At 50.1% G+C, this 16,381-nt stretch overlaps 4 protein-coding genes across 4 annotated transcripts; all 4 read left to right on the top strand.

Moving 5' to 3' along the window:
• Positions 1-202: 202 nt before the first annotated feature.
• Positions 203-2,599, top strand: Z518_03611 (uncharacterized protein; the record flags this gene model as incomplete). Its single annotated transcript, XM_013417321.1, has 1 exon — positions 203-2,599. The coding sequence occupies one exon, from the start codon at positions 203-205 to the stop codon at positions 2,597-2,599; it is 2,397 nt and encodes a 798-aa protein (XP_013272775.1).
• A 5,870-nt stretch (positions 2,600-8,469) lies between these two features.
• On the top strand, positions 8,470-10,411 carry Z518_03610 (uncharacterized protein; the record flags this gene model as incomplete). Its single annotated transcript, XM_013417320.1, has 5 exons — positions 8,470-8,749; positions 8,799-8,837; positions 8,888-9,810; positions 9,867-10,096; positions 10,141-10,411. 5 exons carry the CDS (start codon positions 8,470-8,472, stop codon positions 10,409-10,411), a joined length of 1,743 nt encoding a protein of 580 aa, XP_013272774.1.
• A 2,871-nt stretch (positions 10,412-13,282) lies between these two features.
• Z518_03609 (uncharacterized protein) lies at positions 13,283-14,394 on the top strand (the record flags this gene model as incomplete). The annotated part of the gene is made up of 2 exons (XM_013417319.1): positions 13,283-13,923; positions 14,010-14,394. 2 exons carry the CDS (start codon positions 13,283-13,285, stop codon positions 14,392-14,394), a joined length of 1,026 nt encoding a protein of 341 aa, XP_013272773.1.
• A 191-nt stretch (positions 14,395-14,585) lies between these two features.
• Positions 14,586-15,605, top strand: Z518_03608 (uncharacterized protein; the record flags this gene model as incomplete). Its single annotated transcript, XM_013417318.1, has 1 exon — positions 14,586-15,605. The coding sequence occupies one exon, from the start codon at positions 14,586-14,588 to the stop codon at positions 15,603-15,605; it is 1,020 nt and encodes a 339-aa protein (XP_013272772.1).
• Between the last annotated feature and the right edge of the window lie 776 nt (positions 15,606-16,381).

Below are 16,381 nucleotides of genomic sequence, written 5' to 3'. Positions count from 1 at the left end.
GCTTTTGAATTGCAAAAGTCAAATGCTAAATATGGCGTCCAGACAGAACTCCGACCAACTTCGCATTGAGATCTCGATACCTCATTCAAAACGCCACCGAACGCGTGCCATACCTTCCCTTGAAGCCTCTCCAGAGAGCCTCCATCGAAGAGGGTTACCACCCGACGGGAATATGGCCTCGTCAGAGAAGGAATCACCCGTCATGCCTATCTCCCAGACGCCTAAGAAGACAACAACCAAAAGCAGTGTCGCCAATGAGACACCCCAGAAGGCAGTAAATTCTGTGCCCCACGACGATACTCAAATTCATCGCTTACCCGTTTTCATCTCTAACCTTGGCTGCATGACACACGTGGAGGACACAAAGGTCTCCATTTTTAAGAAACTTCATAATAAGATGTCCAAGAACGCAAAGTTCACCGAAACCCAAATTAAGAGGGCAGAGGAGGCACTCAAGACATCCAATGAATGGAAAAAATGGCGGTCGGATATGGCCTCAAAGAGCTCGGGAATAATTTCTCAGAACATATTTTTCCGCATGCTTCAGAAAGCTCAAGAGGTCCTTCAAGCACAATCGACGGCAAAGACACGACAGGCTCAGAACGTCTTCATTAATATCGGAACAAAGGTACCCAAGTCCGGGATTAGTAATGAGGAGTACGCGGAAGGCCTGAAGCTTTTCAAACCCGATCTAGCTAGTATTGCCATCGATATCAACAAGAAAAATGTGAGGTTTTGCGATATGAAGACAACCTGGGAACTCAAGAAATCGGCCGATCAGACATATGCACAATCCGAAATACAACTCTCTCTTTTGAGATGCAACCAAGTGTTTCGAGACGACCCATTTCGTCACTTCATATACTCCATCTACGTCGCCGGCAGGACATTGCGTCTCTATCAACTGAACAGAGGGCAGGTGCTGTGTTACGAAAGTGGGCTTAATATCGAGCATAATACATTGGGTTTTCTGCGCTTCGTCAACTGGCTCATGCTGGCCAGTGACGACGCCCAGGGCTTAGCAAAGGAACCTTCTGCAATCGGTCGAAGAGCCATCAGCTTCACTCCTGCCGGATATAAGATACCATCGCCACTCGTGCGTGTGGGTGTCGACATGGTCACGACACGCGGCACTACGGTATGGCTTGTTAAAATGCAAAAACCAAAGCCAAAAAAGAAAAAATCAAGAAAATCACAGGCCAAAAAGGACACAGAGAACTCACCTACAGAAGGTGACGGTCTTGCAGCGCTGAAAATGGCCTGGGTCTACGAGGCGCGCACGAGTGAAGCCGATATCCTTAGTGAACTTAGCGATATCGAGGAACTACCAAAGTTTTTTGAGTGGAAAGACGGACCTTTAACAACCGAGTTTGACGTTCTACCGGAGGCAAAACATTCAAGACAATATCTCCAAATGGGGCCGAACTATCGATATATAGAGGTAACACACACCACATCCTCCGTCATGGCAAACCAAACCCAGAAGAAAGAGGTTGAGAAGGGCTTGTTCATGCCGGAAGTGAAGGGAACCGCTATCGAGTCAGCCGATGAGCCTTCGCACTCGAGAAGGCAGCGATGGTACCTGGAAGAGTACTGTGGCGTTTCTGTAAATACCACACCGTATGGACTTTCGCGACATCAATACCCCAGTCCTCGAGATGTCACTGAACTTGAGCGTATAAAGGCTCTACGTTCTGCTGTACTTGCTATCCAGAAAATGTTTTGCAGAGATCGTCCCATTGTCCACCGAGATATTTCTCCCGCGAATATTATGGTGACGTCGCCAGATATGCTGAACGGGGAGGGCGCCCCTCCACACGGACGGCTAATTGACCTCGATATGGCTTGCGTATATGGAGACCCCCATTCCGGAGCTCCCTGGCGCACTGGCACTTACCTTTACATGGCAATCAACATTCTGATGGGGGAACACTCTCGGCACAACCCATGGCATGACATTGAGAGTGTCTTCTGGGTTCTGCTCTTTGGAGAGCTGAATCGGACTCCTGAAGGCGCGAAGGAACTAAAGCGCATTGCTTCCGCTGGGGCATCCCAGCTCACAGAAGCCGAAAAAGGCGTAGGATTAGCGTCCAGAAAACACCTTATCGTGAGTGTTACCTGGAATACATGGATGGGCGATGAACAATTACGTCTCTTCGAAAAGACATCATTCCCAGTTATTCGGCTCATACATCGACTAAGGGTCGAACTGTTTGGATTCGACGAACAAAAGGAGCCAGATCGTTTAGCAACCTCAGAAGACGTCGCTGCCGCGGCGAGTAAACGCATAATCACCTCTACAGAATACGACGCGCCCAGGTTTGCGGTCCCTAACGAGAAAATTTGGGAGAAAGCTGAGAGGGAAGTTGAAGAAGTAGAAACAGGCATCGAAGGGCTTAGTTTGGAAGAAAAACCCGACAAGACTAATCAAGGCAAAAGCAATGATTCGACTGACAAAGGAGGTGTCGGGATGTCGGAGAAAGACCTAGCCATCGAGAGGCTTAAGCAGGCAGTTACCAAGATCACGGAGTGCATTGATGGGTGGTTTGCTGAGTGTATTGAGGATCTGGAAAAGTTGAGCAGCAAGAGTAGTCCATGAGCGAAGCTTTGTGAAGCTTTTCAATCAGAAAGGCTAGGCCATGATGGGTAGAGACAATTCATATCTGACTGTTGCTAAGCCACAACCGTAGCCACATCTTTCACGGCTACATTTGCTCTTCAACATAACCATTGTCATGACATATGGTACAGAAGGCCGAAGATGTCGTCCGAACTTGGTCGATTACGTCGAGAGCTTAAAGAAGAGAAGCGACTACGAGAAGAAGAGTAATATCGTCATATAGCCGCCGAAGAGCACGCTATTTAGGAGCAACGCGGACGAGAAGAAGAGTAACGTCGACGAGAGGAAGAGCAACGGCGCTATAATCAAAGAACAGGAAATACAAGTTTGGCCGAATTCCTCGATGTATGTCATGTTCACCTCTACCAAGAATTGACCGTGCAAGACAAAGCCCAGTCAACCCAAGGAACTCCTGCGAATGCTGACCGAAACCTTCGTCCCGATTATATCGTTCCTTGGATGGATTTTCCGATGCACCAGACTCGCATGTGGGATATAGTGATGGAGTCGGATTTCATATCAGAAGACACTTCACTTCTCTATATATATTGAAAGAGAGCGGGGAGCAGCTACATCAACGACAATTAAATTCAAGAGTTGAATCTTCAATACTTTGTTCGAAATACAATCAATGATCAAGTAACGTCGATCGTTAAACACTTATCCCAGCATACGGTCCTGCGCCAGACCCTTAATCTGCAGGGTTTCGTGAATTTGAAAACCATGGAAACATGCTGAGTCCTGACGAGGTAGTGCAGGACTTTCAGAATTTGATGATTTCGCAGCCCCAGCCACGAGAACGTCCTGAACAAAGCTCCTCAGCCACTCGATCGTCGTCGCCTAGCCGATTATGGACATCAATACCTCGCGCCGACCAGTTATACGTATACAGCGTCTTCGATGAGATGGGTGAACTATCAAACTGGGTGCAACTCGCGATGTCTTGAATGCTCTGTTCTCTATCTACTTGTCGAGGTATTGAGGTTTCTTTTATAGACGTGCGAATACTACGTCGTTACACAGAGCAACCATCAGTAACGTCGTCGTCTATGGAAACCTCTCACCAGTGTTTCAGCTGTGGAGCCTATACACAATAGCCCTTTGTTCAACAACTACTTTCATGCTCTTTGTCTCTCGTCTTGTACTCTATAGTGCATTGGATAGTAATATCATTGTCGGATCTCTACTCTCGTTCCCTCGTACGCCCCCACCCTGACATTATCGCTCTGGAGTTCACCAACTCTACCCTACACAACAAGCTCTGTATTATCAATGTGTACAATGAAATAGTAACCAACACCCTCTCCGACCTTGAAGAAGCCCTGGGCAGGTCGGAACCCGACAACGAACTCATTGTGCTCGGGGACTTCAACCTACACCATCCCCTCTGGTCGACAACACACCGTCGTGCTAATCGTGGAATACGAGCCGCCCAACCTCTGCTCACTATTATCGAAAACTTTCACCTCCAACTGCTCACAGTGCCAGGCACGTCAACACATAGATGGAGAGTCAACAATCGACTTAACCTTCTCCTCGACCTATCGGACATCAATGGATATGAATACCCTCAACCCATTGAATGCCCGGAGATCGCGCCTGTGGAGATCGAGAGAGCAGTGCGCAGAGCTGCCCCGAACAAGGCTCCAGGCACCGACGACATCACGAACGGCATCCTCCACCAGACGCTAAATATCCTTCTCCCAAGCCTCCATAATCTCTTCAACGCCTGTCTCCAGCAGGGACACTGTCCTGCACACTTCAAAGAAACTATTACGGTTGTCCTTCGAAAGCCAGGAAAGGATGACTATACGCAGCCCAAGTCGTACCGGCCGATAGCCCTTCTTAATACACTAGGAAAGGCATTAGAAGCTATAGTAGCAAACCGGTTAACTTACCTTGCTGACGCCTATCACCTTCTCCCAAGTCGACATACAGGATGTCGCAAGCTCGCATCAACAGACCATGCTATGCATCTTCTCCTCCAACGTATACACAAAGCATGGGTCGACGGAAACATTGCCTCACTACTCCTACTCGATGTATCAGGAGCCTTCGATAACGTCCCTCGACAACGACTACTACACAACCTAAGAAAGCGGCCAGTTAATCCAACGCTCGTAAGGTGGATAGACTCCTTCCTCAGCGATCGATCTTCTACGCTTAAGCTCCAAGAGTACACAGCGCCCTCAGCACCTATTCAAACCGGAATACCTCAAGGATCCCCGCTTTCACCGATCCTCTACCTATTCTACAACGCTGACCTAATTGATACATGCAAGACCGAGGACACAGAAGCCGTGGGATACATCGACGACGCCTCCATCCTCGCAGTAGGTCCGACAGCACAACACAACTGTAAGACCCTCAAAGCTATTCATCGAAAAGCCGAGAAGTGGGCACTACAACATGGATCACAATTCGCGCCAGTAAAGTACGAACTGGTACATTTCACCAGAGATCCTACGGCAAACACCACCCACCCCCTTCGCTTACCTCATGCCACTATTAAGACTTCACCATCGTGTCGATATCTGGGCGTCGAAATGGATTCTAGGCTCCGCTGGGACTACCATCGAGAGAAGGTAGAAAGCAAAGCTACACAGCGATTGTCAGCTCTATCGACCCTGGCTTCATCAACGTGGGGCACAGGATTAATCAACCTCCGACAAGTGTATAGAGCAATGATCGTCCCGCAGATGCTCTACGGCTGTTCAGCATGGCACATTCCAGAGGGCAAAAGCAAAGGCAGAGGCAGAGCCATGCTCAACACGATTTCCCGGATCCAGCGGCGCGCGGCACAGATCATTACCGGAGCCTTCCGGACAACCGCTGGAGCGGCTGTGGACATCGAAGCACACTTGCTCCCGTCGCCGCAGCAGCTCGAACAAACAGCCCTCGAGGCCCCGATGCGGATTCGAACCTCGCCACTCTACACGGAGATGGCCCTTCCTGGAGACAACAACAATGATCAGAGCCCGCTTGATCGGTTTTCAAGCATCTTGAAGAACAAGTACAACATCCAGCTCGACCGGCTAGAGAAGCGCCAGCCGCATATTGTGCCACCGTGGTGGATCCCACCGTTCACCCGAATCGCCGAATCTCCAGAGGCTGCCGTTAAGGAACACGATGCGTCAGAACCAACAACGTTATGCGTATACACCGACGGAAGCGGCATCGACGGCCATGTTGGTGCTGCGGCGATAGCACCAAAGCTGCGGTTCCGAGATATACAAACGAAAAGAACGGAATACATGGGCACATTAACCACCTCTACCGTGTATGCAGCAGAGCTGAGAGGTATAGAGCTGGCGTTCCACATTGCACTCGACATCCACACAACGACGAACACTCTCGGCAAGTGCATCGTCTTTACTGACAATCAAGCTGCCATCCAAGCGATGGCCAACCCCAAATGCCCCTCCGGACAATACATCTTGATTGAGGCTATACAAGCACTGGACAAGCTTCGAGACCAAGGATGGGAGATTCAACTTCGATGGATTCCAGCACACGTAGGGGTGCCAGGCAACGAAGCAGCCGACCGAGCAGCTAAGGAAGCCGCTGGCCACAACCCAAATACACGAACGAATCCAGAACCGCAGTCAGAACCAGAATCACTCCGAACTCTAACGGCAACCACAAAATCCACTATTCGTCAGAGAACGAGAGACGAATGGGAGGGATCCTGGGAAACAGCTAAACACGGCAGAGAGCTCTTCAGACTCGGGGTTCGACCCGGAAAAGGGGCCCTCACCACACATTTGGGTACCCACAGAGCAATAAGCTCGGTCATCACACAGATGCGCACAGGCAAGATCGGCCTACGCGCTTACCTCCACGCCATCAACAAGATCGACACCGACGAATGCCAGTGTGGCCACGGACGCCAAACGGTGCGCCACGTCCTCCTCGAATGCCGAAACTGGACGGACGAGCGACACCGAATGTGGGCAGGCAAAGCTCCATGCATTGACATCAAACGCATCCTCTGCAGCTCGTCAATGGCAGTACAAGCAGCCAAGATGATCTTAAGGACGGGACTCCTAGAGCAATTCCGGGCAGTTCCATCCACTGTACTTAAATACACGTAGCGTAGACGAGTGATTATTGTTATACAGAAGTCGAGGAGGGTTAGGAAAGACCCGACAAGTACACAGAGACAGAACAATCAATAGGGCTATAAGTAGAGGAGTTACTGCAGCCAATTCGGATAAGGAATGGGCTGATGCTCTGGAAGCAACAAGTGGGAAACACCTGTATTTATAGTCGAACGCTGCATAGCTGCATAAAAGCGGCTGGGACAGTCTATGAATAGAAGAAGAAGAAGAAGAAGAAGAAGGATTGGATCCGATGAAATCCCACGACCCATCGAATCCAATCCATGAATCATCTCGGCGTCGAGGCTTGTCGTTCACCCTCGGTTACGAAACATGTCGAGTGCGATTAGTAAAGTCTGTCTAAGTGGTTCACAGACTGGATCCGATGAAAGACACCCCCGCCATCGGATCCAATTCATGGATCACGTTGACGTTGTCTGTTCCCGCTCGGTTACGAAGTATGTCGAGTGTGATTGGTAGAGCTTCTCTGGGTGGTTCATAGATTGGATCCGATGAAATACCACGACTCATCGGATCCAATCCATGGATCATCTCGATGCCGAGGTTCGTCCGTTCACGCTCGGTTATGAAGCATCTCGAGATTGATCAGTAGAGCTTGTGTGGGTGGTCCACGGACTGGATCCGATGGGTGGATTATGTCGATCTCGATATCGATATCTATCGCCCCCCACCCCGAGCACGTTGTCCACCGACTGGATCCGATGAGAGCTAGTGCGGAAAATATTTAATCCGATAGTGGTGGGCCGGAAAATGGTTAATCCGTTAAGGTGGAGCGGGAAATGTTTGATCCGTTGACGGTGGTCCACTGATCAAATCCGATCCACGGACCCACCAAAAGGGAAGGGGAAGCCTTCGTCGTCGGTTTACTCCTCCCGGAACAACATACGTCATTTGTATCAGTGTATCTGTGGGTGTATCTGCCTGAAGTCAGCCCCGACATCGGTAGAAATGTCGAACAGGGGCTATAGGCTCCACCATTGAAACACTGGCGGGAGGACGACGTCGTTACTGATGGTTATTCTGCGTAACGGCGTAGTATTCGCATGTCTGTAAAAGGAGCCTCAGTACCTCGACAAGTAGATGGAAAACAGAGCACCCTTTCATATCTCAGAGCATTCAATACATCTCAAGTTGTACACAGTCTGACAAGAAATAATGTAGTAGCTAGCCCTCTAGCCCGCACAGGGTGTATGAATATCGTATCGTATCGTATGTGGCCGGGTGGGATCGGATTTAGTGGTGTCTGTTTTCAATCACGTGACATGTGGCTTAGCATTGCCACGTGAGGAGTTTAGCTCGGCAATGTCGCAACTTGCACCCTTTCTACTTATTCAGTCTTGCTCTCTTGTTTAGATAGAATAACAACATATCTCTTCTCTAGACTCCACAGTTTATTATAGCGTTTAGCAATATCGCTGTGATACGCGAGTCGTTATGGGTTATCACTCTCCCGATGTGTTCCCTGAGTAGCCGTTGTTAGCCAGAATAGGCAACGCTGGCTTGGCGTGTCGCCGCAAGCAGTGACACCTGGGGCAGCTTGCACTCTCAAACTGTTGCTCCCTCTACCCTCATAACCAGATCGAAGACCCTACCTCCAACTTCGCGACCCCCTATCCCACGGCAGTTCGTGTGCGCTTATCTTGGGCGAGTTTGAACTCTCCACAACCTACCTGCGAGTCGTCATCTCATACCATCTCCCTCGTTTAACCCTACTTCACGTCGATCATAATGAACGCTTCTAATCAGGAAGTTGGGCAAGACCCGAAGAGAATTCCTACAATTCAAGAGATGGAAAGTTGGGACGATGAGCAATTGCTCGAATGGATCAAGAATATACAACCGAAAATTTTCCGCGATAACAACGACGTTTTGACATTCAAAGCGGCAAGAATTAGTGGCTCTACCTTCTTGGATTATGCTGGGGATACAGACTTCTTCAGCAAAACTCAACTGCCCCTCGGAGTCTATGGTGCTCTTGCATCCCTTGCAAAAAAAGTTAAGAAACAGAGTAAGATTAGACTGTGGATATAACTCAGGCACTAGCTAACAGTGTTAAGACGATCAATCGAACCAGACAGCTGGCCAAAAGAGGAAAGGTAATTACGCCTTTGATGTACTATACGATAGCTAGCTAATGTCGTTACAGGGGATAACAAAAAGAGGAGGAAGGACGATGAAACCGTCACACAGGAATCACCGACCAGCAAGTCTCCGAAAAGAATGCGTCTGGAACGAGGTCAAAATCAGCACCACGATAACAATGATGGCGACAACGACCAAAGACAAAATATTAATCTACTACCAGAAGAGATCAAGGATATTCGGAATAGAAGGCAGGCAATTAAGAAGATCATCACAGGTCTCGATACGAAATATTCTCACGAGAACTCTGCTTCTCCTGATTCCGAGTTTGCTCTGCCTGGAGCCGTCGCCCTACTTTCCGATCCTCAGCACGAACATAGACTTCTATTTCCAATGACCATTTTGAAGACGCCTACTCGATTTGCGATCACCAAGGAAGGCGTTTGGCAGTATGTGGGAAGAGAGATATTTCCAGAACTTCTACGTCAGCTCAAAACCGCTCGTGAGGCGAGTCCGTACTCAAACCTCTGGGTCTACGGAACCAGAGGCTATGGGAAATCTCACCTTCTAGCAGCACTCGTCTGTTACCTGTCAGCCCTAGAGAACCGGGTTATATACATCCCGGATTGTCGTATATGCCTTGAGGATCCTCTTCTGTACTTTCAAGCAGCATTGTTGTTCGCCTTTACCGACAAGGCGGCACAGGACGAGATCGTGACGCTGGACACGAAGGAGAAGATACGAATATTCTTGGGGCGGCAGAGGAATGTCATCTTCGTCATTGATCAGATGAACGCATTGTGCGAAAAGGAGGGCGAACCCCAGCACACACGTTCGGCCAAGGGCGATCTCTCAGACTGGATAAATCGTCTGATAGCACGTCACACAGCAGTTCTCAGCTCGTCAGCCAATAACCAGGACTACCTCAGGGGGCAAATTTTGGAGAATAGTAACTTCACCATGCTTGTTTATGGCGGCTTGACCGAGGTATGTCTCAATGTAGGTCAGATCTTCCAAGTGCATCTCTTCTAACTTCTATTTAGACGGAAATGAAGTGCTGGTGGGATCGTCACTCCGACTTGAGTCTGGAAGACAAGGCCAAAGAAAACTTTGAAGACCTCACGGGCCGCATCCCTTTGCTGTTGAACGAGTGTGTGGTACGTGGAAAGATTAACCTTTCACCACTCCAGAAAGTCGCGGACAAAGCCGTGATATTCACCGACGGTGTCAAACTGAAAACGCTGAATGAGGGTAATGATGTCCGATGGACTAGGTATGTTATTCAGATTTCGACGACGGAACTAACTAACTTCTCAGGTATTGCGAGTTCGTGAACGCTTGCTTTCTCGGCCTTCGCGTGCAGACTGTCATTTTCCAGACACCCGACCTCGTCGACTATCGTTTTTTCTTCGGGCGCGAAGAACGACACGAAGACGAACTCGATGACGGAAGCGAAGACGAAGTCAATGGCAGACGCACATATGTCACTGGTGGCTGTTCTTGCGGTGTGGTCCGCGAAGCAGTAGCAAATGCCCTCGTCCAATATCAACAATGCCAAGTTTCTGGATGCAATGTCGACATTTTATAACAACCCATCGACGCTGGGGTTTTTCATGAAGTACGCCGTTCTGTACTACTTGAAAAAAAATGGGCTACCTACTCTGGCCTCTCTTGACCAGTCCATGAAGGTGATAACCTTCACAACCGCCATCCCGATTATTCGCGACGATATTATTGGCACCCCTGTCGTTTATCACCCCAGCGATTGGAATTACCAAACCCTGGATGGGATAATCGTCTTGATCGAGGAAGTCCCGAAGGGGAGAAAGAAAAAAATGACCTTCTGCCCTTATCAGGTCACATTGCATCGCAAGAATCATGAAGATTCTCATGAAGCTTTCTTCAAAAAATATGGCCAATGGGTCAAAAAACTTAGGGACTATGACATAACAACTATGTTTATATGGTTCAGCGCTGACGAGAGTTCACACATAGATCATCGGGGGTCTCCCAGACACAGAGAGTATGTGGTAAATTTCGGTGATCTTGACCAGAACCTTTGGGTTAAGTACAAGGAGGCACAAAACGTATGTCGGCAGCATACCTCTGCCGAGACCGCCAAGAGGTGGGGCGACTGTTGTCCGTCTTCGGCGGGCGGGCGGCTCGGCGCCACGGGATAACTCTCCAGAATAGATCAGTCGCTCGTGCCCGTCTCGTAGTCGAATCGGTTCGATATCGAGGTCGGTCGCATCTCCTCGTCGAGCTCGATCGATTCGATGATGATTTGTCGTCGTCGAAGTGTTGAGAGAATGAATGCAGAAATGCATGCGCATTGGGCTATGGAGGCTTGCCTGTCTGACTATCTAAGGATAATGAACGACTTTAAATACACAGTTACTCGTCTAGGCTGACGTAGGCTGCCGCAGGCAGCTGTAGGCAGCCGCAGACTATAGCAAAGGCATAAGTATAGTCTGGATAATGTCAACATCGAGGCTTGTCGTTCACTCTCGATTACGAAGCATCTCGAGTGCGATTAGTAGAGCCTGTCTCGGTGGTTCACAGACTGGATTTAATGAATACTACGACCCATCGGATCCAATCCATGGATCATCTCGACGTCGAGGCTTGTCGTTCACGCTCGGTTACGAAGCATCTCGAGTATGATTAGTAGAGCTTCTCTGGGTGGTCCACAGACTGGATCCGATGGGCGACAGGGGGACTTCATCGGATCCAATCCATGAACCACGAGTGGGAGCCCCCCGGGAGGCACTTGGTCCACGGATTGGATCCGATGAGAGTGAGGCCAGAAAATATTTAATCCGATAATGGTATGTCGGAAAAATAGTCAATCCGACGACGGTAGCTCGGAAAATATTTGATCCGTTAGGGTGATTCACTCATCGGATCTTTGCCAAGCCGTATGCTCACGTAATCAGCTAGCACGACGGTCTTGGCGTCGCCGCACAGCGCCAAGCTGCAACCCGGTGGTTCCAAAATAAAAAAAAGCCAAAAAAAAAATAAGGTTTATTATTTATTCTGCCAAAAATTGCTTCAAAATTGACACCAAATCGTGGTTGACCTATCAAGGACGTAACCGAGTGGTAAAACACTGGGCTTACAGTCGAACCGATAGAATTGAGGGACCTTACTAGTGTTCGATCATAGGTAAGGCAAGAGGGTTGTCCGGCCTAGATTCCTAGGTGCCCTAGATGGGTAAACGTAATGCTCCAGCCAGTGATTGTTGATGTTAAACTGAGTGATATCGAGGGAGGTCACTGATTCAAACCTTCCTGTCGGTGAACTTGTCTAGCTTAAGCTTTCATTGGTTGTGGCGCCCCATTTATTAGTTCGTCAATGATGGACTATAGGAGGGGAGCTTTGGTGTTGATTATTTTTGTCGTGGCGAAGCATGTGTGTTGTAGAGATATCTCCTCCCTTGTGTGTGTGTGTCATAGAAGCCCTTCAAACGGTCTTGGCAGGCCCACTGTGGTTATCGAATAGCCTCGTGTATCTGCGTAGTAGTGAAGGTATGAGCCATTGTTCTTCTACGACTTTGTTCTGCCAGCTTGCTGAAATATATACACGTTTAGTTGGCCCTATCTCCTGCATAACAGTGAACCCCTTTTTCCAATGTTACAGATGGTTGCTCTGTGTAATAATGTAGCATTCGTGTGTCTATAAATGGAGCTTCAACTCCTCGACAAGTAAATAGAGAACAGAGCGCTCCTTCATCTTAAGTTGCACAAGAAGTTTGACACCTTGTTCGACAGTTGTTTTATATAACTTGAATTTAAATAAATGTTTTAGCTCTTTTAAGAAGGGTGGGATAGAGGTGATTTATCTACACGACGTATATTACTGGGCTCTTTCTAAGAGTGCGGAATAGAGCTTATCTAAATTTCTATTGTTGTCAGGATGGGGACGTACGAGGGAACGAGAGTGGAGATTCGATAATGATATTACTATCCAATGCACTATAGACTACAAGACGAGAGACAAAGTGTTGACATTATCCAGACTGTACTTATGCTTGTGCTGTAGCCTGTGGCTGTCTGTAACACCCATCACGCCACGAATTCCCAGTCACTGCAAAGGTGGCAGGAAGGGGGCTGGGCGTTAGAAAGGAGGCAAGGAAGATGAACGGATCGAAGGTATAAGAAGAGCCTTCGAACCCTTAGATAGACAGACAGGTTTCAGTACATTGCCATTCCACACCCTACCTTGCACGCTCGCAACGATTTATGATCCCTCTCTTCACACCCCCCATTAGTACTGTTGTTACATCAGCACTGGGCTGGTCGAATTGGGCCATCGAGCTGGGTATGAAGAAAATATCCGGGTTCACGATTTTAGGAGGGAGGTCCTGGTCAAGGCCGACGGTAAGTCCTGCTCAACGAGACCGCTGGTACGGAAAGGTCTAACTTCGGGCGCAGACAACGGCTACTCTATCGCCGAGAGGATGAAGTTTGCAGGCCACGAAAATTCCGACACCTTCTTCGGCTCGTACATGCCTCAAATAAGCACCGTCGACGGGCAATCCAGCTACTGGGGAAAAGCGCGCCGCATTGTCTACCTCGAGGGCTTCCGCGGCCTCTCGCTGCAGCACCACCCGCAAATGCTGCAATCGCTGCCGGCTAAGGTGGAGGCGAATCTGAAAGAGCGCGCCGACTTTATCGCACTCAACGAGGAGATCGAGTCCCTCGGAGAACGAATCCGACGCCTTCCAGTCGAGCACGACAGCAAGCGAGAACGGACCCGCCGGGAGGAACTGTACTGGCAGAAACGCCAGATGGTGTCGGAAGAGCTCAGCAGGTGGCAGGAGATCCAACCCCGGAAGGTCAACCAGAACACCGAAACCGAGGCCTCGCCTGTCGCATCGTTACCCAGCTTCTTCAGTCGCGTCCGGCGGTTGGATCCGCCTCGTGACCGTCTGGCCTCCTCTCTTTTTCTCGACGTTCCTCTCCGGAGCCCCGAGGGGCGGGCGGCTCTCCAAGATATGATTACCCTGTGTCAAGAGAACCCCAAGGTGGCCTACCGCCCGAGTCTGCGTCCAGAGAGCGGCCGTTGCCCTGTATCGGCGTGCGCGGTAGAGATGGAAAGGTAAGTGACTCCTTCAAACTCCCCCGGGGATTTCCTCGATTCCCGTTCAACGAACGGCGCCTAGCTGACGATGTTAACTTCGACAGCCTCCGTCTCGCGGCCCGATGGGATCACATTTACCGATGCCACAAAGCCAGTCTCGCGGCCAAACACGGCACGACCGAGCTGTGCTTCCAGTGTGACGAGTGGATCACCGGCAAGCAGGGCTGGCGCGAGCATTGCCGGCGCCATTTGAACGATCTCGAGTCACTCCCCGTCCGGTGGAATCCTCTGATCTTTCGTCAGACCTTGGCCGCGGCTGGTCACTGCCCCTTCTGCCTATTCAACCCGCTTCCCCCGCCCGACGAGCGGTTCCGTCAGTACACTAAAAAGCCGGCCTGGCAGCAGCACCTGGACGGGCATTTTGACGGGCTCGAGAAGCAGGACGAGCTCGCTCTCGCGTCGGACGAGATAAAGGCGACGCCGTCGTAGATCTCCAGTATCACGCCCAGGACACCCACTGTTACAAGTGGACCAAGGCCAGCACCAGCAAGCGACGTTGCCTTACCAATCGACCACGTTCGAAAGCCGAAGATATCTTCAACGCCTTCGCCGAGTCCGTCTACTCCTCTGACGCTCCAGGGGGCAATCACCAATCCTACTTTGTCGAGGAAGCCGCAGCGATGTCCAATCCCGAGACCCCCGATCCTTCTGTCTCACCGAGAGACTGCTTCGACCCTCTGCTTTCCTCAGCCCACCCGCAGCTGAGTGAGGCAACTGCTTCCGTCGACTCCTGCAGCGGCCCACACCCAGACCTGCTGATCGACCCAAGTCTTTCCGATCTGGAGCTGACGAATTCCGCATCGCCGATGGGCCTTGGGGCTTCCTTACCCTCCTCCGATCGCAAGCATAGTTCGACCGGTAACAGCCCATCGGAGTCGGAGCCTCGCACGCCAGACGCGGTGGAGGCGCCGTGGCCCGTTGAATTACCGATCCTACCGAGCTGGGCGGTCACGGATGCCACGGCCCCAACCCCCTCGTCGGTGGTATCCCAGCAAAGGATTCGTATCACGGTCGGCAAAATGGCGCACGTTGCCACGGTGCAAACACTCCTAGAGCCTCACCCTACAACAGGCCAGTGGCTAGATTACAGAGCGAGAAATCTTCCGCCCATCGCAGCAAGCAAAGGAGACGATCGGACAGCGGAGGATACTCTAGCGTTCACCGGCGATGGCGACAAATGTATTGACCTCGACTGTGATTTATTCCCATCCCATTACACGACTCCCAATGACGCGATCGATTCCCTCGAGCCAGGAGATGTCGATGTCGACGCCGTGTTTGATCAGTATTTATGCTCTCCTTCACTCTCGCCCTCGCCCACCCCTTCGCCGGACGACACGACCAGCGAATTAAGCGGACCAACGTTGTGTGATGCCGGACGCGACCCGTCCCATGGTTTCTCGGAGTTATACACGGAGACATTGAGGAGTCCAGCTCCAGAAATTTCTCCAGAGAGTGAGATAGCTCGAGATCAAGATTACCCTTGCCACTCCGCGAATGGGCCTTGCATCCGTCTGCGAGTTAGCCAGCCTAAAATCACGCTCCGCCTTAAACTCTTGGACAGAGGCCAATCCAGAAAGAAAAAGGGAAAGGGGGAATCCAGGAACTCAGAGAAAAGGGAGGAAAGGGAAAGGAGGTAACTGAGAGAGAGCCGTTGAGCATAGCGGTCTAATTATAGACTTGAATAGGCAACTTCTTAAAATTAGGTAGTTGAGAATAGGCTTTCCCATAAGTACGATTCTCGCTCGAACTCTCTGAGAATCAACGGAAATTCTTCCATAACTTTGCCACAACCATTGCGCGTCCATTGAAGAGTCTCGGCATCGCAATTCCAGCAATGGTTCTGGCATCCAACCAACTTCACAACAACACTAGAATATTGAACAGCATTCTCGGCCGCTTTCAGCAAGTGCTGATCGTGCGGCTGCAACTCCAACTTCTCGAGATTGGGAAGGCTTTTTTTGCGCACAATTGTCGGAATGGTTTGTTAATTCGTTCAGGAGTACTTCCCGCTCGATCAATCCGCGGCGGCCGCAGCGATGATGAAAGTTTGCCTAGAAAGGACTCGCAGTTGTGACATACGTAATCTTTGTCGCGATCGTCCGTCTCCTTGCTATTCCCGTTGTGATCCTCGTCGTCCGCTAGATCTCGTGAGCTCAACGCAAGGTCGCGACGAGCGATTCTCAGTCGTTCCAGCTTGGTGAACGAGTGCAGATTTGAGCAGGTTACGAGAGCCATCCTCTTTCATATCAACTACCAAGGGTACGATTACAGTAATTAATTGCAGTAGTCTGCTAAGTTCTTGGGGTGGGACCAAGTTCGAAGGGACCGCTTTGGGGCTTCAAGTGTTAGCCAGCTTGAGCTGAGGGGCTGAAATGGGTAGATAATTAAAAAGGGAACCCGAAAAGATCCTATC

This window comes from Rhinocladiella mackenziei (assembly GCF_000835555.1).
Source record: "Rhinocladiella mackenziei CBS 650.93 unplaced genomic scaffold supercont1.3, whole genome shotgun sequence".
NCBI classification, from domain to species: domain Eukaryota; kingdom Fungi; phylum Ascomycota; class Eurotiomycetes; order Chaetothyriales; family Herpotrichiellaceae; genus Rhinocladiella; species Rhinocladiella mackenziei.
Note: the sequence above shows the minus strand (reverse complement) of the source record. Positions and strands in the feature narration are given on the sequence as shown.